Below are 22658 nucleotides of genomic sequence, written 5' to 3'. Positions count from 1 at the left end.
GTTCTCTCTGGTACCGAGTAGGAAGAGGCAGAAGATTTTAGTTGTCTTGGGATGGGAGAGAGGAAGGATATTTCAACTGGGGAAACCATCAATCTCTAAAGGAGTTCCCTTGCACTGGGGGAGAGAGAGGGTTGAAGGAGTCTTGGGAAATGGGGAGAGGTTCCTTGGTGGAGGGTCTCTATATCCTTCCCAATAATAGAGCACTCCTGGGGACACAACAACATCCTGCTTCTGAGAAAAGGAAGCATCAGTGTGCTTATGACTGTGCTGATCATTTTGATCTCCTCTCTCTATAACAGAGGCTCTTGCCACTCAGAAACTCAGCTCTGGGCCAAGCCAATGGGACCCTCATCTCTGCAGGTTCCTCTACAGCCCCATCACCCAATGGTCCTGCAGGTACTAAGGGTCAGGTGGGCAGGATTTCAGTAAGATTTTAGGCTGGGATTATTTTGTTGTTCCTCTTTTCTCACATTACTTCGTTCTGAGTACCATGTCCTTCAGCTAAATGGACTACTCACTTATCCCCTAAATGTATCCTGTGCTTTCCTACTTCCAAGTATTGGCTCACTCTGTTTCCCATACCTGGAATGCCTTTTCTTGACCTTTGCTCTCTCCTGCTCATTGAATTCTTTTAAAATCCAACTCAAATGCTACCTTCTTCATGAATCCTTCCCTGAAATTTTCCAGGAGCCTATAATCCCCAATTCACTTAGACAGAAAGTAGCACTTTTGTTTGCATTTCTGCAATATGGAATACAATACTAAATAGTATAGTTATTTGTGTTTGTTCCTTATTCCCCTACTAAACTGTTAGCTCTATTCAGCCAGAGAGTATGTGTTAACAAAATTCTGTATCTTGAGTGCCCAATGCAGTGCTAGGCATAAATCGGAACTGGGATTCCTAACCTAGGGTCTGTGAACTTGATTTTTAAAAAAAATATTTTGATAATTGTACTTTAAAATAATTGTTTTTATAATCCTATTTTATCTTATGCATCTGAAAACATTATTCTCAGAAGCCTATAGGCTCCACAAGACTGCCAGAAAGGTCCATGACATAAAAAGGTTAAAATTTCCTGAATTGGATATTTAATAATTTAATAAATGATTGTTCAATGATTATCTCTCCAGATACCCTTCTGCATGGTCAGTGGGATGTGAATGGTTTCTGAGGAGAAAAAATAAAACGAAAAAACTGATTCCTATCCTGAATATATAAGTGTGATTCAATCGTGTCAGTATATTTAATTATGGGAATTTAGATGAGTCCAAAGAATATGCAACACTTGTCTCTCCAATGCTGCTGAAAGGAACCTCTGAGATTTGACACCTAGCAGAGTATCAGATCAGGGACCCAACCTTGAAGGGGGGAAAAGCCAGACCCAAATCTTCTCCTTAAAAGGAAAGCCAGGACAATTTCAAAGTCCTGCTTCCTTTGGTTTTTACAGCAGCTGTGACCTGGTTCAAGGAAGAAGCAATGAAAGAGGCAGCAGGTAAGCCAGGCCTTCTGCATGTAGAGAAAGTTTAAGGCTAGAACTGTAAGTTAGGAGCAGCTTAGTCTAGAGGAAAGAACATTATCTCTGGGGTCTAAGGACCTGGTACAAATCACACCTTGGTTGTGACCCCAAGAAGTTCATTAATCTCCATAGCTTCAGTTTATTCATATATAAAATGGTGGGGGATAAGGGAGTTGGATTAAATAGCCTCTGGGATTTCTCCTAGCTCTAAAAATATAATTAATAAATCTATCTGGGTCAAGTCTGAAATTTAGCAGACATTCTAAGGACCGCTTTCCCCACTTCCTTTCTTTGTTCCTAGTGATTCTAGTTCTTCCCAAAACGGAAAGTTAATGTCCTTAGATCAGGAGAATGGGATAGCCTAACCAGGAAAGTGTGGGTTTGTGAGGAATGTGAAAGAATTCTAATAATAATGATAATAACTGAAATTTATATACCATTTTAAGCTTGACAAATTATATTGTTAATTTACCCTAAGTCTTCCCCGCTTTGAGGGGGTCATCTTTACAATGTGAAGTTCCAAATCCATCTTGTTAGAGGTAGTGCTTGTATACAAAAGCACTACTAATTAGAGATAGCTGTAGCTTCCAGCATCCCACTGTTTTCCCTTGCCACATCTGAGCCATACAGAATTCAGACAAGGATTTTTATTTACCAGAGGAAAGGTATCATTCTGGAAGAAATCCATATAATTTCAAGCCCAAAAACAGAAGAAATCTTTTCAGTGGGGACAAAAGGTCTTTATGGTTTACACATTAACACACCATTACCTCAGTTATCTGCTCTTTGCTTTCTGGGAGCTATGATGGGCTCTGAAGTGGGACAGGGACCAATACCCTCCTTACATTAAACTATTCTGACCACTTATCAGGTACATTACAATTGGAAGGTAGTGAGGAAATTCCTTTTAGTAATGAAGTGGCCTAAATGGTCACTAAGGTTCCAGCCAACTCTGAACCTACTTCCCAAGCTGAGTCCTTAGCAACTCCATCCCTCTCGACTCTGACCTTGAGTGGCTCAAACCATAGAATGATAAAGCTACAAGAAACCTTAGAGATCACTTAGTTCAGATCTAACATTTCATCAATTAGAAAACTCAGTCCCAAGGTCTAATGTCTGGTAAGTGTCCGAGGCAGGGCTCAGATCATCTGAATGCAAGTCCAAGGCACCACCTTGCCTCTCAAAGACACCTTTCTAAGCTTGATCATCTACCTTTTCCTATGGGTATGTTTGGTTTTAACCCACCACACTTATTGATTTCCTTTTTTTTCCTCTCCCAGTGAAACTTTCTTTTCTTTCTGCCTGATTTCTATCTTACTCATCAATCAATATGCTCTCTACTGGGGATGTTTGGTTTCAAAGGATTTCTGCAGAGCAACCTTGATTTACTAGAATGAATCTACCACTCTACTTCACACTCACTCATTGCAGTAATAGCTTCTTCTGTCCCTTGAGGAAAGGAATCACACAACCCAGGACACATATTTACAAGATTAAAAAAACTATAAAATATTAACATAGAAGCAAACTCCCAGTAGGAATGGGTCTCAGTAACCATATAGTTCAACCCCGAACCATTTGAAATATCTGAATTACCATGTGCTCCTGATACATGGCCATCTAATTTTTGCTTGAAGACATGTGTGTGTATGTGTGTGTGTGTGTGTGTGTGTGTGTGTGTGTGTGTGTGTGTGTGTGTGTGTGTAATCAGTGGTGTGCTGCTAAATGTTTAATAGTTTAAATGCTAATTTTTCTCCAAAAAAAGAAAATGTAAATGATACTTTTGAGTTTAATTTTCATTGTCAATATTTTTGTTATCACTTTTTTCAGTCTGCAAAACCAACACAATAGGAAATTGAATACTCATTTTTATTATTTGGCAATTTCTGAGGTGTAAATGCTTGCACTGAAAATTTAACAATTGGATTACTTCAGTTGTTAGGTTGTTGTGAGGACAAAATAAGATAATTATAAAGTGCCTCATCTGGTTGATCCTAGTGCCTGACACATAGTAGATGCTTAATCAATGCTTATTTCTTAATTTCCTCCCTCCTTTCCTCCTTCTCTTCCTTCCTCTCTTCCTTCCTTCCTTCTTTCCTTCCTTCTTAAAATGTTAAACAGAAGGGCTTCTCACTGAGGGACAAAAAGGTCCCTTTCTTCCCTTACAGGTTGTAACAAATTATATGTCTTTCCTCCTCTATCTCTCACCCATCCTACTTGGGTTTCACAGAACCTCAGACAGCCAGCCTGGAGGAGCTACAGCAGTTGAAAGGGTTCTTAAAGCTTCAGAAAAGACAAGAAAAGGAGCTTCGGGAACTGGAGAGACGGGGAGTCCGGCGCTGGGAGGAACTCCTGCAAAAATATGCCTCCTTACAGTCTGAACTGACCACCCAAGGTGGATGCAAGAAGTTGTCTGTCACAAAGGGATCCCGGAAGAAGAGGTAATGGTCAGAGTGGACTTTGTACCTGATCCATGGAACCCTGGTCCCACTTCTTATATCTCTGTATCCAATTAAAGAAGGCTGCTGACCCCCTCTACTTTGGATCCCTAGGTTGCAGAATCATTACTCCCAAGACCCAGATGCACACAGATGGCCATCATCTGGCTTTGGGACACTGAGTGTTTCTTTCCTAGGGCAAAAAGGAGGAAGAGAATAATATAGGAATTCAGTAGCACTCATTTGTTGGAGGCAGGACTGGATCTTAGAACATTGACCAGGGGCTTAGAAAACCCAGAAAGGGGTCCTCAATGTCTTGCATTTCTTTGGACATTGTAGAAATTTGCCTTGGGAGGACACTCGTGAGGCCGGGCAGGGGCCAGTGGAGGGGCCAGAAAGTATAGATGGGCGTGTTCGAGAGCTGAAAGAGAAGCTGGAGACAGAACTGTACCAGCAAGGGGAGGAGCAGTATGAAAGCATCATGAAACGCAAGGAACAGCATGGCGCAGAGGTATATGCACCAGGAATCCTGGGAAATCAAAGTCTGGGATTTGGGTCCTCTTGCTGAAGGCCACTGGAATACATGGCACCCACCAAGCCATTTTGTCAGAAGATAGATTATCTGTGTCCACCCCTTTTCCACCCCCAAGTTTTGGAAAACATTGTAGTCCAAGGGGAGGAATCAGATGTCAGTTGCCAATATAAGAGCACAGATTTGAAGATGGAAGAGACCTCAGAGATCAGCTAGTCTAGGGTGTTTAATCTGGACTTTAAACTTTAAAAAAATTTTTTGACAAGTATTTTTCAATATAATTAACTTCTTTTGTAATCCTATGTATTTTATTTTATACATTTAAAAAATCTTATTCTAAAAAAAAAAAGATTCTCTCAACCACAAGAGTGTTCTATGGTACAGAGAAAATTAAGAATTCCTGCTCTAACTCAATTTAGAGATTTACTTAATTTCTCATTTTACAGTGAGGAAACTGAGACATATAGAAATGAAGTTACATGTCCACAGCTATATAGTTAGTGCCAGAGTGGAGATTCCTGGAACCCTTGTCCTCTGATCCAAACCCAGTGTTCTTTCTTTATATGAAGGGGTCTCCCTTGACTGAGGTGATCCTCTGTCATTTCCCTTTCTTTCCCTCGACAGCAAGTGGTTAAGGACAGGGAGGATCAATAGGAAATCTTTCCTCTAAGCTCTTCCCTCTGTGCTTTCTCCCCGACAGCAAATCGCCAAGGTGATGGAGCTGGCCCAGGAGAGACAAGCTGCTGAACTCAAAGCTCTCAAGGAGTCTGCAGAAAGGTATGGAGGGTAGCCCAAGATGGAGATGCTGCAGGTGTTTTCCCTGCCCTTTCTTGTTTTTCTTTTTTATTGTTTTCTGGTTATGCAGATACATTAATTTTTAAAATACACATTTCGTTATGAATCATATTATGAAAGAAAAATCAGAACAAAAGGGAAAAACCACCCAAAAAAACCCCAGAAGAAAAAGAAAAAAAGTGAACATAGTGATTTACATTCAGTGTCCATAATTCTCTCTCTGGATGCAGATGGCATTTTCTATTCAAAGCTTATTGGAAATGCCCTGGATCATTGAAACGCCCAAGTCTTTCATAGTTGATCATTGCACAATTTTGCTGTTACTGGATACACTGTATTCCTAGTTCTACTTGTTTTGCTCAGTAACAGTTCTTGCAAACCTTTCTCCCTTTCTCTGAAGCCAAATAGACTCATTTAGCTCACAGACTTAGGGATCCTTAGAGTACAATTCTCCCATATTACAGATGAGGAAACTGAGGCACAGAGTGTTATAGAACTTGCCAGCATCCCAGAGATAGTGGGTGTCTGAAGCAGAACTTGAATTCAGGTCATCCTGACTTTGTATCCAACATGGCTATGACATGTTGCCTCTCAAGATTCTCAGGTCTGACTTTACCACCATAATTTCTGTCCTGCAGCAACACCAAAGAAATGAAGAAGAAGCTTGAAGTCAAAAGGCTAGAACGGATTCAGGCCATGAGCAAGATCACCAGTGACAAGATGGCCCAGGAGAGGTGAGGGTAGAGGAGCCAGAGTTCCTAGCTTTCCTTCTTTTGGCACTGAGACCAGATCCTTTGGACTTATTCCTGCCCAACCTATTGGTCCAGTGGATGTTTCCCTTCCCCAACCAAGCTCAGATTCACTGAGCATTTCCTTTCCAATAGAGTCTTCCTGTTCATTTTCCCCATCTGTTCCCTTTCCTAGACTGAAGAGAGAAATTAACAACTCACATATACAGGAAGTGGTTCACATCATCAAACAGGCAAGTAGTCTTCTGTAAAATCTAACCCCACTTCTGCTCCTGGTGGGCACAAGCTTACCCTCTCTTCTAGCTGGAAGGATGGAGAGAGGAACTAGATCTAGGAGTCATTTAGACATCAATTTAAACTCACATTTCCCTTTCCCTTTCCCCAGGTGTCTTTGACATTTGTAGGGGAGATATATTCGGAACTTGCCCTTGTTCTGAGCTTGGTTATTCTATTGGTTTGGGCTGAAGAGGTTGTGGGTACTAGTCCGTTTTCTGAACAGCCCTCCTGGGTGGGTGATGTATGGCATATGAAGGAGAAGCTGTTCTGAGACCAGGGAATTAGGAGGATGGAGGTTGGAGGAGAACCAAATGGATCCTGTTGAGAATAGGCTTGAGGGGCAGCTAGGTGGCGCAGTGGATAGAGCACCAGTCTTGAATTCAGGAGGACCGGAGTTCAAATCTAGTCTCAGACACTTAACACTTCCTAGCCGTGTGACCCTGGGCAAGTCACTTAACCCCAGCCTCAGGGGGGGGGGGGGAAGGAAAAAAAAAAAAGAGAATAGGCTTGAGATTTCCTTTGGCCTCCTCTTGGGGACCTCTCTTTCTGCCTAGATGACAGAGACCCTGGAGAGACACCAGGAGAGGCTAGAAGAAAAGCAGGCAGCTTGCTTGGAGCAGATTAGGGAGAAGGAGAAAAAGGTAAGGCTCTGCTTCTTGCTTTATCCCTCCATCTTTCCTGGATGCTTTAACTTCAGTGGGTCTTAGCTCAGGTACCCTATAATAATCTTGTCTTAGGACACTCAGGGAAAAGTTCTGGGGCTCTGGGCTTCACATTAAACATATTATAGCCATTAGTATACTTGGAAACAATTTTTATACATTGGGGTAATCTCCTCACACCCACCCCTCTTTCAGTAGACAAACAAGGGAGTACAATTATGCAAACCAAATTATCTGAGTGGATCTTATCTAAGAGGATATGTTTCATCCACACCTGTAGTCCCCACTCTATCATTAGTCTTCTGAAGTCAAGATTGGTCATTAAAGCAATGATTTCTTTAGTGTGGTTTTCCTTTTATTTTATTTATTTTTCTTTGTGTGGTTTTCCTGGTTATATGTATATTGTTTTCTTGGTTCTTTTTCCTTTCCTCCACATGCATTCACTGAAATCTTCTCTACAATTTGTGTTTTGACTCCATTAAAGAGCAGTATTATTTACTGATTCTGTTCTAGATCAAGGAGCCAGTAGAAAGATGACTCAATTCTCCTCTTCCCACAGGTCTCCTGTTTCCAAAGGCTGTGCAAGGTGCCATAGCACCTTTAGTCCTATGGGAGGTCATAACAGGCTGAGACTTGTCTTATTCCATTGTTGGAGCCTGAGTTTAGGGTGATGGGAAGTAAAGCAAAGTTAAAAGGTGGGGCATCTGACCACTCCCTCTCTCTGAACTAGTCTCTATTCTATGTTGTCCCTACAGTTCCAGCAAGAAGCACTGTCTGAATATGAGGAGCAGATGAAGGGCCTGGAAGCTAAGGTGAAAGAAGCGGTGAGATGCTGCCTCAGTTTCCCCTCAGATGACCAAGACAAGAAGCTGGAGACCCTCAGTGTGGTAGAGGAACCTTCAGAAGAGGCATCTCACCCAACCGAAGCTTCTTCCCAGCTAGATAGCCGTCTCTAAGTATAAAGTTCTCTCTTCCTATTCTGGGATGAGGCAGGGCTTCAGCTAGGAAATAGGCCTTACACCCTGTTGTCTCACTGAGGTACCTGCCCATGTTCCTTTAATATAAAAGGAGTCCAATACATACTAGCCAGAGGGAAGTGGGGGCTGTAACAGGCCCATCTACAGTTTCTGACATTCAACTCTCTGGATCAAAGATCAAGAGGCAGGAGGGATAGGGTGCAATTTTGAAGACAGTCCCTTAGTCAGGACTGGGAAAAAGAACATTTCTGACTTGGATGGATCTTGGGACCTGTCAGAAGAGCCAGCCTCTTTGTGCTGGTATTTATCAAAGTGCTTTTATTTGACTTTGCCCCTTATCCAAATTAATTCACCTCTACTGTGATTGCTCCTTCCAGTTCTGGGCTCTGGATAGATCTTTCATACTAGGTGAACCCAGAATCTACACCCTTAAAATGTATTAAATTTTTCCTGGACTGGAACTGTTTCAGACTAAGGATTATTCCCCGGATAGCAGGATCAGATATCCCTTCCTCCCTATCATTTACTGAGAGAGGATGATTCAGAAAGAGTACCCTACCTTTCCTGGCCCCTTTGTTCCTTGGATCCAGAAAACAGTCTAAGAAGTAGCATGAGGGGGTAGATGAATGATTCAAGAAACCCCAATGCCTAGTGCTCATCCTTCCCTCCTCACCTCCCTTGTCCTGGAGATAACTAACTATAAGATTTTAGGATTATATCATCCTTTCCCTTGACTTGTCTCATTCATTCTGTACTTCTCCCCTTCTCTCAACCTCTCTCCATCCTTTCTTCTTGCCTATGGACTTCAAGAAACTGTGATAGAACTCACAGGCCTCCAAGCCCTTAGATAAAGGTTCCTCTCTCTTCACTCCCACAATCTTCATCAGAGGAAACTGCTTCTGAGGGATGGGCAAAATCATTTGTGGTTAGACGAGGGGTAGCCAGGGATTGGAGAGGAAGAGAGGTCACTCTCTGTCCCATATCATTTCAGATTATTTATTATTTGTTTTCTTTTTGACTCCATTAAAGACCACTATTATCTACTAAAGACTGAGGTTCTGTTCTACATCAATGAGCCAGTAGGATGATGACTCAAATGTGAGGTGGGCTGGAATGTTCCTGATAAAAGATAAACTCTACCCATTTCTTCACTCTACCCTAAAACCTCAAGTTATGTCTTGCAGCTCTAAGAACTATGGCTACTTCAGAGAATACCTTCCTTAGGGAGAAGAAAAGGCTTCTTGGCATCACTTCTGCAAGGGCCTTTCCCTGGGGGCAGTATTGATAGTTATCCTACAGGCAGTGTCTTTTCTCTGGGTTAGGAAGCAAATTTACTTTCCCCTGCCCAAATGTTTGTCACAAAAATACAACAGGAAAAAAATCTCTGTCAATGCTTTATCTAAACCAATAAAGGGATGATATTAATAGTGCGAATCTCAGCTATTTCCACCCTTCAAATCATACCATGATAGTTTCTGTAGGCAATCACTCTTTTAACCTGTGTGTGGAACCAATTCTTCCCTCAAGAAGCACATCCAAGAAATTATTAGAAAATGGACACAATTTTTCTAGTACTTCCATGTCTCTTCCCCATTATAATTTGCCTTTCTTCTCTATTCTAATTACCATTTTTCTAACCACTTCCCTCAGGACCTTATTCTCTCATGAGGGCATGTACTAATCATAGGTTCAAAAGATCTGAAAAGAACATTAGAAATCAATGAGATCAACCTCGTGGTTTTTTATTAATGAATTTTAAAAGTTTTTCCATGACCAAGCATTCATTTTTCTCTTTGCCACTACCCTTTTCCCCACTGGGAAAAAAAAAAAGCAAAAGCAAAAGCCTTTGCAATAAACTATAGTTAAGCAAAACAAGATTCCCATATTGGCAGTATCTAAAACCGTCTTACTCTGGATATGACCTCTTTGCCAGGAGATGGATAGCATTCTTTCATCAATGATCCTCCTGAATCATACCAACCTCTTAGATGAAACAGGATCAGAAACTGACTTCCCCAAAAGCAGGCCTTAGATGTGAACTCAGCTCTTCTGATTTTGCATCCTTGCCATAAAGGCCTCATCCTAAGGAGCGATGAGAATCTCAGCAATTTCCACTTCCCATGATGGTTGCTGTGGGCTGTCACTCTTCCTCTGAGAGCCTTGTGCTATTCTGAGCTCTCTTGGTCTAATTGGGAAGAGCTTATCCCAAGTGTGGGGAATGCCAGGAAGTAGTTGTTTTCTTGGCTTCCAATTACAGAGGATGCCATCAGCTGGCAACACCTGGGGTACAGGAAAGTACACAAACAAGGGGCATCCTCCAGGGGCCTTGGTCTCAGGGATACTGACAATCTAGCTGCACTTGTCTAGACTCATCAATCCAGCGACATTGTTCCTTGGACATAATACTTGCATCTCCTGACTCGGACTAGTGTTTTCCTGCTGTTGATTATCTCCAATTTATCCTGGATATATCTTATTTGTACATGGCTATTTGTTTCTTGCCTCCCCCTCATAAGGGAGTTAGCAGTGTGCCTTTGGGAAATTGAATACATAAGATTGTGAGCTCCTTGAAAGCAAGGACTGTCTTTTGCTTTTCTTTGTATTTCCAGGAAACATACAGTAAGCACTTACTATTACTTAGTGGCACACTGTAAGTGCTTTACTGTTATTTAGTGGTACACAATAAACACTGTAACTTAGTAGCACACAGTAAACACTGATACTTAGTGGCACATAGTAAGTACTTATAATTACTTAGTATATAGAATGAGCGATTTGCTGAGAGTTAATAGCACACACAATAAGTGCTTATTCTCACTTAGCGGCACATGGTTCACCCTTACTTTTTATTGACTGATTAGCTGACTGATATATCAGGGAATATTGGTCCCTATAATCCATACTTGATGAAATCACTATGTGTTAGAAAGAGCTTTGAATTTAGAGTCAGAAGAGTAGTGGCATAAATACTTACTATTACTTAGTGACACACAATAAACACTAACTCTCACTGGCACACAGTAAGCATGTACTTTTATTCAGTGGTATAATGTAAGCACTGTACTGTTACTTAGTGGCACCCAGTAAGAACCTCCTATCATTTAGTGGAACACTTACTATTTATTGACTGCCTGCCTGACTGTCTGGGGATATGCATCCCTATAATCCATGCTTGATGAAATCAGTGCTGTAGCTAATAGACAGTTTTGATGTGGTGGAAAGAACTCTGGATCTGGAGTCAGAGGACCTGGGTTCAAATCTTAACTGTGTCATTTTCCTATGAAATCCTGAGCAAGAGACTTAATATGCTGTTTCTTAGTTTCTTCAACTTGAAAGTGCAAGAGACAGAGGGTAGGGTTTGGATTAGACATCCCCTAAGATTCCTTAAAGGCAGCTGGGTGTTGAAGTGGATGGAGTGTTGAGCCTGGAGTTAAGAACTCATCTTCTTGAGTTAAAATCTGGCCTCAGACACTTATTAGCTGTGTGACCCTAGGCAAGGGATTTAGCCTCATCTGCCTCAGCTTCCTCATCTGTAAAAAGAGCTGGAGAAGGAAAAACTAACTACCCTAATATCTCTGCCAAGAAAACTCCAGATGGGGTCACAAGGAGACAGACAAGATTGAAACAACTGGACAGCAACATCAAAGGTCCTTTCTGGATCTAAAACTATACAGGATTCAGTGGATTAATTACCTGTGCCATCCCTCTTCCTTTCTCCCCCCAGCATAAAGAGAAAGTCCTGCCTCAAGCACTAAATTCATCTATGATCTACTTTAGAGCAGCAACATCTCTCAGCTCTGTCCTCCAGTAGCAGGAACGATTCCTTTTCATGGCATTCTTTTTTTCTTTTACCCTTCCTTCCAAACATCCAGCATCCTTTCTTGAAGCCATACAATCCTCTGTACTCTCTCTGTATAGAAAGAAACCTTCATTTTATTTCCTGGTGCTCAGAGGAGCAGGATGGTAGGAATTCCAACAGGGATCTAGGCATGTGGGGCTGGGTCAGAGCAAGAGGCCAGAATGGCATTGAATTGGAATATCTTCCAGTTTCTGACTCAAACTGTCTAAAGATGTTGGGGTAAGGGGGTTGGATAGAGGAATTGGAGAAAGGCTGCCTTATTTTTTCCTCTCTGAGGTATCCTGGCTTCTTTAGCCCAGGCTATGACAATGACTAAAGCTGGATCTAGACAGCCACTTTTACAGCAGAGGATGGATTGGCTTCTTTAAGGGAGGGCCTTCTCTCCACAGGTTAGGCCATTAGGCAATTTCTCTGGGGGATGAAGGGAGCCATCTACTTTCTTATATTCCAGAAAAAACACTAGGGACCATTTTAGGATCATGCCACTTGTTTGCACCATTTAGCATACTTAGTCTTCATTGGATTGCAGGGAAAGGTACAGAGAAAGAGATGGGAAAGGTGTCCCCCAGGAGCATCAGAAGCAGGAGACTGGTGGTAGCAGGATAATGGAGTTCAAGACCCTTAAGTTTCATTTCTTGCTTATTGATTAGGAAAAGACAACCTGTTCCCTCCCCTGCTCCATGACTCAGTTTCCCCTTTTGAAGAAAAAGAAAGTTCCTCACTCCCTTTCTGTGATCCTATTGCTGATTAAGAAATCAAAGTGATCCCTGACGATTCAACCTCCCCCCACCAGAGTTGTTCTGCAGATCTCTCATCCTCATGCCACAAAGGCCCAGGCCTAACTCTCCCTAGCTAGTGCAGCATGACAGATTGAGGGGACTGGATTGAGGCGGGGAGGCTGGGCATTCAGACAGGCTGCTCTCTTCTGGAAAGCCTTTCTCTTTCCCCCTGACTGAAGAGCAGGGATAGGGGGAACCAAGAGGTTGAGATGCGACAGGGCTGGGAACCGAGAGTGTGATGGAAGAAGGAGGGGGAAGGGGAGCTACTTCTCCTGAGGCTCTGTCTCCTTGTCAGCGTTCTTCTCCCTTAAGCGACAGCTTCTAATTCCGGCTGTTTGTGCTTCTCCTCTGCTTTGTGCTAAAGTCTCAGCTTTTTTCAGCTCTGCTATTTCTTCTTGGTTCAGAATGTACCCACAGGGAAGTCAGAGCAGCCGGCTCCAAAGGCCTTGGCCTTTTTGGATGGTAGCAATGCCAGAGGGATGGCTAGCACTGGGCCCCTCTTAAAAAAAGAGGCCTGATAATTTCTTCAGTCAAAATTTAGGTAAGATCTTAGAATCAGCCATTTCTCCAAGGTTTTACTTGCATACATGTCCAGGAAATGAGAACAGAAAGCCAAGCAGTCCCTCAAAGAGCAGGAAGGAGGAGTACCGAAGGCTCAGCAATATGGTTCAAGGGAAGTTTGGCTCTGGAGTCACAGGACCTGGGTTCAAATCCTATTCTTCCTTTCACTACATTTGTGATGACAGGAAAAATGACTTTCATTCTCTAGATCCTGATTTCCTCACCTGTAAGATGGGGGGTTTGGCCTGGATGACTTCCAAGATGTTTTCCTCCTCTAACTCTAAATATATATGACAGAGTAGGTTAGAACTGCCCAGAGACCCAGTGTATCTTCTACTATATATATATAGTATAAACAATTCACTGGATCTCACTTTACCAATCTGCAAAATGAATAGGTTAGGTATATGATTTTCCTGTTCTAAATCTTATAGTCCATTAAACAGAGGAGGACCATGTATTCAGAGGAAATCCACTGGACTTTTTTTTTCCTTCTTTGCCATCCACACTGGAAATCAAATACATATTTCCTACAGTTCTAAACAAAGACACTCATTCTCTTCCTATTTTCATGATCTTGGAAAAGTTTTTATGTTTCAGTGTCCTATTCTCAAAATCGAGGAGAATGGACTAAACCTTTAAGGTCCCTTCTGCAGCTCAATTTGATCCCCTTCCTCAAACTCAAGAAGAATTGGATTATTTTACATTAAGGTCAGGGTAAGGGTTTGAGACACAAGGAAGAGAAAAGATGGATGGAGAGTCAGGAGCTGAACTCAGAAACTTTAGTTTTACTTTGAGTGTAGATGAGAAGGGGATGGAGGGTGAGCTCATTTCTGATCAGAGCTCACTGCAGAGATTTCTCAGAGTCCCATACCTAAGATTTGCCAAAAAGCTAACCCCCAGTGCCCAGAAACACTATCTACATTGCTGTGCTGAGAAATATATAGTGACAAAGGAAACCTCTGACATAAGGCACACCTTTTATCCTACCAGGCTAAGCCAGTCACATAACACAGGGCCCTGGGTCTATTTCCAGGATGCTATTTTGAGTAATGATGGTGGAGGTAAGAGACTTGGAATATCATGAGACATTGTGATCTGAAGGTTACTGTATTACTAAATCATAGACTCCCAGAATTGGAAAGGGCCTCATGCAGGCCAGCCTATACTCTATTGTAAAGACTGGTACAGTTGGAGAGAAAGTTGAGTTGTTATAATGAAAACGAAACTCTGGGTAAGGTGGGGAGGAATAGAAAAAAATGGATTCTCTGCAACTATGCATAATTGCCCTAAGGCCCAAAGTGATTCCTCTATTTACTTCCTGAATAAAGTGCAAAAATAGTGTGCATAAAGTGCAAACATAGTATGCAAACATAAAGTGCAAACAAAATCTGGCATAGGAAGAGTTCCAAATCTGGCTTTAGTCTACCTTTTTAGAAGCATATCTCACCATTCCTGCCTCTTTGACTCTTCTCATGCTTTCTCCCATGCTTGAAAAAAGACCTTTCCCCTGCCACCCATCTCCTGTTGAACTCTCTTCTTTCCTTAGGATCAAAGATTTAGAACTCAAGAGAACCTCAGATGCCATCCAACTCAACCTCTTCAATTTACAAATGAGAAAACTGAGACACAGAGAGGGTAAATGACTTGTCCAAGATTACAGAGATAGTCAGGTTTAGAGGCCCAACACAGGTTTCAAGCTCACCATATTTGATAACTTTATTTTGAAGTAAATTTTTGGGTGTATTTTGGCTCTTTTCTTCACACTTTCATTTAAATTTTATGATGGCCATTTAACATAATTACATATATGGGGTTTGGGGTAGGGGGCTATACCCTGTTTTTTTATTTTTATTTTTAGTTTCAATTTCTCTCCCTCCTTCTATCTTCCTCCTCTTCCCATTGAGAAGGCAAGAAAGATGATATTCATTATACAAATATGAAGTCCCCTCAAATCATATTTCCACATTAACCACAATATGTTATATATCTCCCTATCTGAATATAATTTCTTTCAGTGCAGGGATTATTGCTGACTTCATCTTTGTATCCTGGACATAGTATTCTGTTTGGAGTGCTTAAAAAAATGTTTATCAAATTGAATGAGATGAATTTGAATGCATATGAGAGTTTTACCTTCTGACAAAATAGAAGGGTTGGGGAGCATTTCTTTATGTTGTGGGATTTCTAAATGTTTGATGATTGTAATACTGAAATTCTATATGAAAAAACAGAAACTTAGAAACATAATATCCTTTGAGCTCCCATTTTATCACATATTTTCTTTAAGTCCAAACCACAGTCTTAACTGGTTTTATTATTGCCATCTTAAGATGCCTCAGGCAACTAGATGGCTCAGTGGATAGAGTTCTGGGCCTGAAGTTCAAATACAACCTGTGACTAGCTGTGATTCTGGGCTGTTTGCCTCTGTTGCCGCAATCTACTGAAGAAGAAAATGGCAAACCATTCCAGTATCTTTGCCAAGAAAACCATAGACAGCTTGGCCCACAGGCTCATGAAGAATTGGACCCAACTGAACAGCAACAAGAAGATGCTTTGAGTTTTATCACTCTGGCTACTCCATTTGTCTGGAAAGCTTTCATAGGGTCATATAATATAAAAAGTGAAAGAGAATGAAGGCCATCTAGAACAACCCTTTTATTTTCAGATGAGGAAAAAGGCCAATGAGGCTGTGTCTTGTCCAATGTCTCAACACAGGCAGGTGGTTTGAATTGCCATCTTCTGATTCCTGAGTCAATGTTTTTTTCCCTACTGTTTTCCACCTATCCAAATCTTTTACCCTTTAAGACCCTATGTAGTTTGGATTCCAACCTCTTTTAGACTTTCCCCACCACCTGTGCCCACCAGTATTTTTTCTTTCCCTTAGCCCCTATTAACACCTATCCTCTCACTTGATACTTGGATTATTAGCCCCCTTTGTCCCTCTATGTGCCTTATCTCCTCACCTAAGCCATAAGTTCCCTGAGGACAGATAAGGACCTGTCTTTTACCTCTCTATACCTCTATGCTTATTTGTATAGTTATCCCCCTCATTGTTGTTCAAATAGTTCAGTTATGTCCCATCCTTTGTGACCCCTTTTTGGGGTCACAAGATATTGGAATGAGTTACCATTTTCTTTTCTAGCTCATTTTAAGGTGAGGAAACTGAGGCAAACAAGATTCAGTGACTTGCCTAGAGTTGCACAGCTAGTAAGTGTGTGAGACTAGTGTGAGATCAGGATTTTCCTGACTCCGGACCCCCACTTTTCCACCTAGTTGCCTACAGATATCCCCCTATTAGATAATAATCTCTCAGGAGTCAGGGACCTTATCCTTTGTCACTTTTGAATTCACAGTACCCCATCCTTCTGAAGGCTGCCAAGTCTTCCCAACTGGACCAAACCTTGTTTGAGAGTGAGATAGTTGTGTTTTACACTTTCCCTTTTCCAGTTTTCCTGAGGGGAAGGAAGTGTGTTCTGGGAGAAGGTTTGGGGTCAGAGAGTGAGGTTCTGAAAGGTTAGTGGTCTTTATAGAAGAAAACAGTGCTTAATGTCTCTATTGCATCCTCCATTTCCTTGCCTCACTCCCATCTCCCTCCCTTCCCTGTTCCTTTAGCAGCCTCTTTCCCAGACCAAGGTTGGGGCTGGGGGGGGGGGGAGAGAAGATTCAAGAAGCTATTTGAGCTTGGAGAAGGACTGTTTTTCCGTTCAGTCGGGAGAAAGGTGTGAGAGGGGGACGGAAACCGGTAATTCTGGATGTATTTTCCTTGACCGAATCACCTGTGGATGCTGTCCTGCTTCCTTACCCTCCAAGACCCTTTTTCTACATAATGTGAAAAGCAGAGATTAAAATGCAGGAACCCAGAAGCTTGGGAGAAACCTAGAGCAGCTAATGTGCTCAAAGAAAGAGGAGGCTTGTCTCCTCCTGCAGCCTGAAGAGAGTCTGTGCGGGGGAGGGCTGGGGGTGTTCAGGCTGAAGGTGTTGAAGGCTGTAGAATTCAGCCGTTTGTGTGTGTGTGTGTGTGTGTGTGTGTGTGTGTGTGTGTGTGTGTGTGTGTGTATGTACATGTACATGCGCTCGCCCTTCAGCGTGTGCCGAAGAAAACCGTATGTGTTCATGAGTGTTAGTTTTCGTGTACTGAGGAGCTTGTGAGTATATGCGAGTGTGGAGATGTCAGTCGACGACTCTGGCGGAGCGCTCGGCAAGCGCACTGAACATTACACCTTTATTCTTTTTCTCAACTATACCCTCCCCCAGCCCCTCCCCGAACAGCTCCAAGTCTCTCAGCTCTTTTCAGTTCTAACTCTGACCTGTTACAACGAACCCAATCCTAGAGAAATGACTTCTCCTTTGGTGACTCAGTTGCCGACAGACGGGTCACTCTCCTAGTCTTCCTAATACAGGGGTGTTGGGTGGCGCTCCCCTGCTCTTCTCAGTCTGGAGGATGGATCTTGCCGCTTGAGGTGTCTGAGTTGTACCCCTCCCCACCCCCAGGCCCTCGGAGGGGGCAGGCAAGGAGCGTGAGGAGGTGGGACTCAGGCGCCGTGCAGTGCAGGCAGAGGGGATGAGACTGGAATCTGGGATTGGAGCTGCTCAGTACCAGTGGCCCCCCACGAGCTGCACCCGCCCCCCGCCCCCGGTTTCACAGCCGCCGTCTCAGCCCCGGCGGAGAGATAGGAGGAGTCGATCCTCGGCTCTGATCCCCCAGTGGGGCGCTGGGCGCCGCTCCCCCGTCCTGGAACCCTCCTTGAGTTCCAGAGGAGACTTGACGATGGAGAGTCCGACTCTACCCTTACCCCCGAGACTGTGAAACCCGGATTCCTGGCGGGTGACTTCGACTGCTCTTGAGCCAATTAATCCCCTAAGTAACTGGCGCCCCAGTGCGGCTTCCCTCTCCACCCCCCTCCACCTCCCCACGAGTGGGAGGAAGAGCAGCGGCGGCGCCACAGCCTGAGGAGCAGCGCTCCCCACCAGCTTTGGAAGAGATCCCATTGCCTCCTCCGTTGTTTCAGCAGGGAAGCTAGAGAGGCTGAAACGGTAGACGCGATCACCTGAATAGCTGCGAGAGGGCCCCAGGTATGGGATTGGGAAACACCTGGGGACAGGAAAAGTAGCGGGGAATCCCAAATAGGGGAGCCCGGGACCTGTGGTTACCTTCTAGTGGACAGCCAGGTATTGGCTGTGAGAGCAGCGTGAAGCAGAAATATCCACGCGTGAAGTCCGGGAGCCAGAGAAGTAGAGAGCGTAGACAAGGAGTCCGAGACCAGTGAGGAGCAAGGGATTCCCCCCTCACAAACAGAAAAACAAGCAACAGGAACTCCAGAAAAAATCTTCGGCTTTGTGGGAAACCCAGGACCTGCGACAGGAGTCCTTGGGCATCTGATTGGCAAGTCCCAAACGCAGGAGCACCAGCTCTGGGCCAAGCCCGCCCACGCGTGGAGCACCAGCAGCAGGCCCGAGGCCCAGCGGTACCTTGAACAGTTCTGAGTGAGACTCCGGAGTAGCTCCGGGGCTCGGAACCCACCTCCCTCAAGCGCCAAGGCCAAGCAAGGGACCGAGGGTATGTTGAAGCCAAAGGATCTGTGCCCTCGGGCGGGCACTCGTACTTTTTTGGAGGCGATGCAAGCTGGCAAGGTGCACCTGGCGCGTTTTGTCCTGGACGCCTTGGACCGTAGCATCATTGATTGTCGGGCGGAGCAGGGACGTACGCCGCTCATGGTGGCTGTAGGGTTGCCGGACCCCACGCTCAGATCCCGCTTCGTTCGGTTGTTGCTGGAACAGGGCGCGGCCGTGAACCTGCGAGACGAGAGGGGCCGCACGGCGCTGAGCCTGGCCTGCGAGCGGGGTCACCTGGACGCGGTGCAGCTGCTGGTGCAGTACAGCGGCGACCCAGAGGCGGCCGATTCGGCGGGTAATAGCCCAGTGATGTGGGCCGCCGCGTGTGGCCACGGCGCTGTGCTCGAATTCCTGGTGCGCTCTTTCCGCCGCCTTGGTTTGCGCCTCGACCGCACTAACCGCGCGGGCCTCACAGCTTTGCAGCTCGCGGCCGCCAGAGGCCATGGGCCTTGTGTCCAAGCGCTCACCGGGCCCTGGGGTCGTGCTGCCGCTGCGGCGGCCGCCCGCGCCCGGGGCTCTACGTCGGACAGTCCCCCAGGCCGGCCCAGTGCTGCGCCCAGCCCCGAGCGTCGCCGGCCTAGCCCTCGCCGCCTTCCACGGCCTCTTCTGGCCCGCTTCGCCCGGGCGGCTGGAGGCCATGGGGGTGAAACAGGCCCCGGGGGCAAAGGCTCGGGCCGGCAGAGATCGTTTGGCAACGAGCGGCCCGAATTTGGCCGCAGCATGAGCTTGGCTCTAGGCTCAGTGACCGAGGAGGAGGCTGCGCGGGTCCGGGCGGCTGCGCAGCTACCCCGTCCCAATTCCCCTCAGGCCTCGGGCACAGGGAGGTGGCGCTCTCAGGAGCTATTGGAAGGCAAGGCTCTGGCCCTAATCAAGGCTCCTGGAGGGCTTACTCCCCATCCCGAGGGCGGGCCTGGCAGAGGCCGTCTCGGGCTGCGTCGCCGTTCTACTGCGCCGGACATCCCCAGCCTAGTGGGGGAGGCGCTAGGGTCAGACAGTGGGCTGGAGCAGGAGCTTGACTCGCTGCCCCTCACTCTGCCTGGCCAGCAGACCCCTTGGCAAGGGGGCACCGAGGCAGACGCAGTGGTCTTGCAAGCCCAGCGGTGAAGAGGCCCCAGGGCGCTTCACCAAGATTCCCCAAACCCAAATTCTCCTGTGCTGGATCCATAAAACAACCCGGTTCCTTTCCCCTGTTGATCCTCTCACCTCTGCAAGGGCCAGAGTTGCTCTCCTCCTTATAGGGCCATGCAAATTTCCTGTAACTCCCGGGTCTGCTTCTCCACCAGAGAGGCCATGGCCTCTAAGTCCCTCTGAGGGGCTTGCACTACTATAGTTTCCCTTCCTCCCACATCCCATTGTTCCCCCACTCAACCCCGTCCCTGCCCCCCTTTCCATTTTGTTTAGATTTTTCACCTCCGTCCAGTGGGCCAGTTCTTTCCTTTCCTTTTCTTCCCTTTGCACTAAAGGCAAGGAGAAGAAAAACTGGTACCCAACAGACTCAGGGCCCACGGTCTACATTAACCTGAAGGTGTGTAGTAACTTTGAGGGTGTTAGCCTGTTAGTGAGACCTAGAATCAATGACGGTTAAATTTGGAAAAAAAAAAAAAAATCTTAGCGCGCATTTGTTCCAATCTGTTCCTTTCGTAAATGAGAAAACCAGGACCCAGAAGAAATTAAGTGACTCTCCCAAGTCATACAGGGAGTGAAAGTCGGAAATCAAGCCTAAGGCTTTCTATTCCCTAATCCGATGTTTCCTTTTACACCTTGCTGGATCCCTAACCTTTAGCGTTCATTTATGCAAACGGTTAGAAATGCCAGTACATTTTCTGTGCTGCAACCACAGCATCTTGAGAGATTGGGAGAATGCTTTCTCTGAATGCTGGCAGCCATCTGGCCCAGGTGTTTGCAAGCTTGATCCAGGTAGGTCTGTGACAGTCCTTTCTCTCCCTGCACCAATAGTGAGGTGCCCCAGTGCCAGGGCAAGGGGAGAACAAAAGGGAGGGACATGTCCAGAGACCTGCAGGACAAAAGGCTTCTACCTGAATTCTGTTACTTATTATGAGTCTTTGAGAGGGGGGAACTGTATGTCTTTAATGACTATTCTTTGCCCAAAAGCAGTTAGCCAGGAATGAAAAATACCTAGTCAGGAATTTTTGCTATTGTCCTTTAACATTTTTTATACCATAGGAACATAGATTTAGAAGTGGTAGGGACTTTAGAAGCCATCAACTCCAACCTTCTCATTTTACGGATTAAGAAACAGAGACACAATGATTAAGTGGTTTGTTCACCAACAGATAGTTAATAAGTGTCTGAAGTGTCTCTGACTTCAAGCCCAGTCCCCTGTTTTCTAGGGTAGGCTGGGTGTAGTCCTTCCCAAGGTTTGATTTCCTGGGTGGGGGTGAGGGGGTTACCAGACTGTCCTGAATACCTGAATACCTTCCCAAACTTTTTTTGCTCTATTCCCCTCAAACATCCACAATCTAGCTACTGAACAGCCCATCAGGAGGAAACAACTAAACCTTTCAGTTTTCATTAGGTCTGAATTGAGTTTTTGAGATAATGGAATCCATAGGTTTCTAATAGTTAACATGCCTTTTATACTCCCATTTCCCCAAATCTTCCACTTCACTATTTCCACTTATTTCTAAGATGCTTAAAGGGAAAATGTTTCCTGAGTGTTCTTCCGCCCCTGTGCCCCAAACTCCCCCTCTCTCACCACCTGCACAGAAGGTGTTCCTATCAGTTTGTGCTTTAGATATGGGGTTGCAAGGCTTTGATTAATTTTTCCCTTCACTTTCAAATAACTCCCATTTGGAGGCTTTGTATATCTAGCAGAAAGCAGCAGGCTTGATTTGAGGTTTAAGAACCTTGACAATGTCTCTCTAAATAGAAGCTCCGCGAGGGAGATAATTGACTGAAGTGTTTGTGATGTTAAACTAAGAAGCAGTGAAGCTGGGAGCCCACACTAACTGCAGGTCCCCGTTTAAATTACATCAAACTCCCGCAAGAGCTGGAAGGGAGCTGCTAAAAAGTCTGCAGCTTCTAGCTGGGCCATAGATGGAGGGCAGAGCGATGACGGATGCTAGAAGTTGAACCCCACAGGAAACCTACTGGTTATGCCATTCTGACCCCCCACTTCATCACCACCCCCGTGGGACATGGTCCAATTTCAGCCCCATTACCGACAGATTAGTGAGTCAGAAGCAACTGCCAAGAGGTGGTTAAAAGGTTCTTTCTCTTTTCTCCCCTCCTTATTCCTCCTCCCTCTTCCTCCTCCCTCACTCTTAGCCCTCTCTTTTTGTTAGCCTAGACTATCATGCCTGTGTTTATATGCAGGCACTAGGACCCTGTGGAGGCTCAAGGCCTTCCAGAGAGACTTTGCTGATGGAATTTTTGCTACCAGACTGATGAAAAGGATTTGTGGGTGGGTGGGTGGAGGTGGATGGGGGTGGCAAGGTCTTTTTCTGAATACAGATTGGGGAATACAACCTCCATCCTTGGGTTGGGATTTTTAGAAACCTGTGATCCTGGTGGAGTATGAGAATTTTTCACCCCAGAGTTTCTGAGGTGGAAAACTATTATCAAGAAGAAGTGCCATGTGAAAGGAAAGGAGATCCAGCAGAGGAAAGGGAGTGAGGAGCTATCTTTTCTGTATTGGTCCATATACTCCTCCTGGAATCCTAGTTCCCTTTCCCCCACCACACCTGGCCCTTGTAGTCCAGTGACCCTTGAAGGCAGAGAATGGGGTCTACTTTCCAGAAGGAAGGATCTTCACACCTCAAATACTATTTGCTTTGATCCCCAAACCAGCTCAACCACAGGATACTGTCTGTCTCCAAGATGGTGGTACCTAACCTTATTCCTTCCTACGTGGTCCCACTCAGGATCTGATCTTTG

General features: G+C 44.9%; 2 protein-coding genes across 4 annotated transcripts in view; both read left to right on the top strand.

The window, feature by feature from the left end:
- PLCB2 (phospholipase C beta 2) overlaps window positions 1–9376 on the top strand; it is a 34936-nt gene extending 25560 nt beyond the window's left edge. Inside the window, exons 24-32 of one of the 3 annotated variants that reach the window (XM_074289262.1) lie at window positions 300–396; window positions 1452–1493; window positions 3748–3958; window positions 4295–4466; window positions 5188–5264; window positions 5921–6016; window positions 6207–6264; window positions 6862–6948; window positions 7725–9376. In XM_074289262.1, coding sequence (XP_074145363.1) covers window positions 300–396; window positions 1452–1493; window positions 3748–3958; window positions 4295–4466; window positions 5188–5264; window positions 5921–6016; window positions 6207–6264; window positions 6862–6948; window positions 7725–7925 — 1041 coding nt within the window. In that variant the 3' untranslated portion in view covers window positions 7926–9376. Of the gene's footprint in view, window positions 1–299; window positions 397–1448; window positions 1494–3747; window positions 3959–4294; window positions 4467–5187; window positions 5265–5920; window positions 6017–6206; window positions 6265–6861; window positions 6949–7724 lie in introns of all 3 variants that reach the window. The other 2 variants (XM_074289261.1, XM_074289263.1) reach the window with 2 other exon arrangements.
- An 8668-nt stretch (window positions 9377–18044) lies between these two features.
- On the top strand, window positions 18045–22131 carry ANKRD63 (ankyrin repeat domain 63). Its single transcript, XM_074289260.1, has one exon. The coding sequence runs from the start codon at window positions 18708–18710 to the stop codon at window positions 19863–19865; it is 1158 nt and encodes a 385-aa protein (XP_074145361.1). The 5' UTR covers window positions 18045–18707; the 3' UTR covers window positions 19866–22131.
- Window positions 22132–22658: the final 527 nt, after the last annotated feature.

This window comes from Sminthopsis crassicaudata, chromosome 2 (assembly GCF_048593235.1).
Source record: "Sminthopsis crassicaudata isolate SCR6 chromosome 2, ASM4859323v1, whole genome shotgun sequence".
In the NCBI taxonomy this organism is placed as follows: Eukaryota; Metazoa; Chordata; class Mammalia; order Dasyuromorphia; family Dasyuridae; genus Sminthopsis; species Sminthopsis crassicaudata.
The sequence above is the reverse complement of the archived record's forward strand: the minus strand, read 5'-3'. Positions and strand labels throughout refer to the sequence as shown.

Excerpts from the sequence above, each read along its gene's own strand:
- ANKRD63 (XM_074289260.1), top strand. The coding sequence starts at position 18,708 with ATGTTGAAGCCAAAGGATCTGTGCCCTCGGGCGGGCACTCGTACTTTT.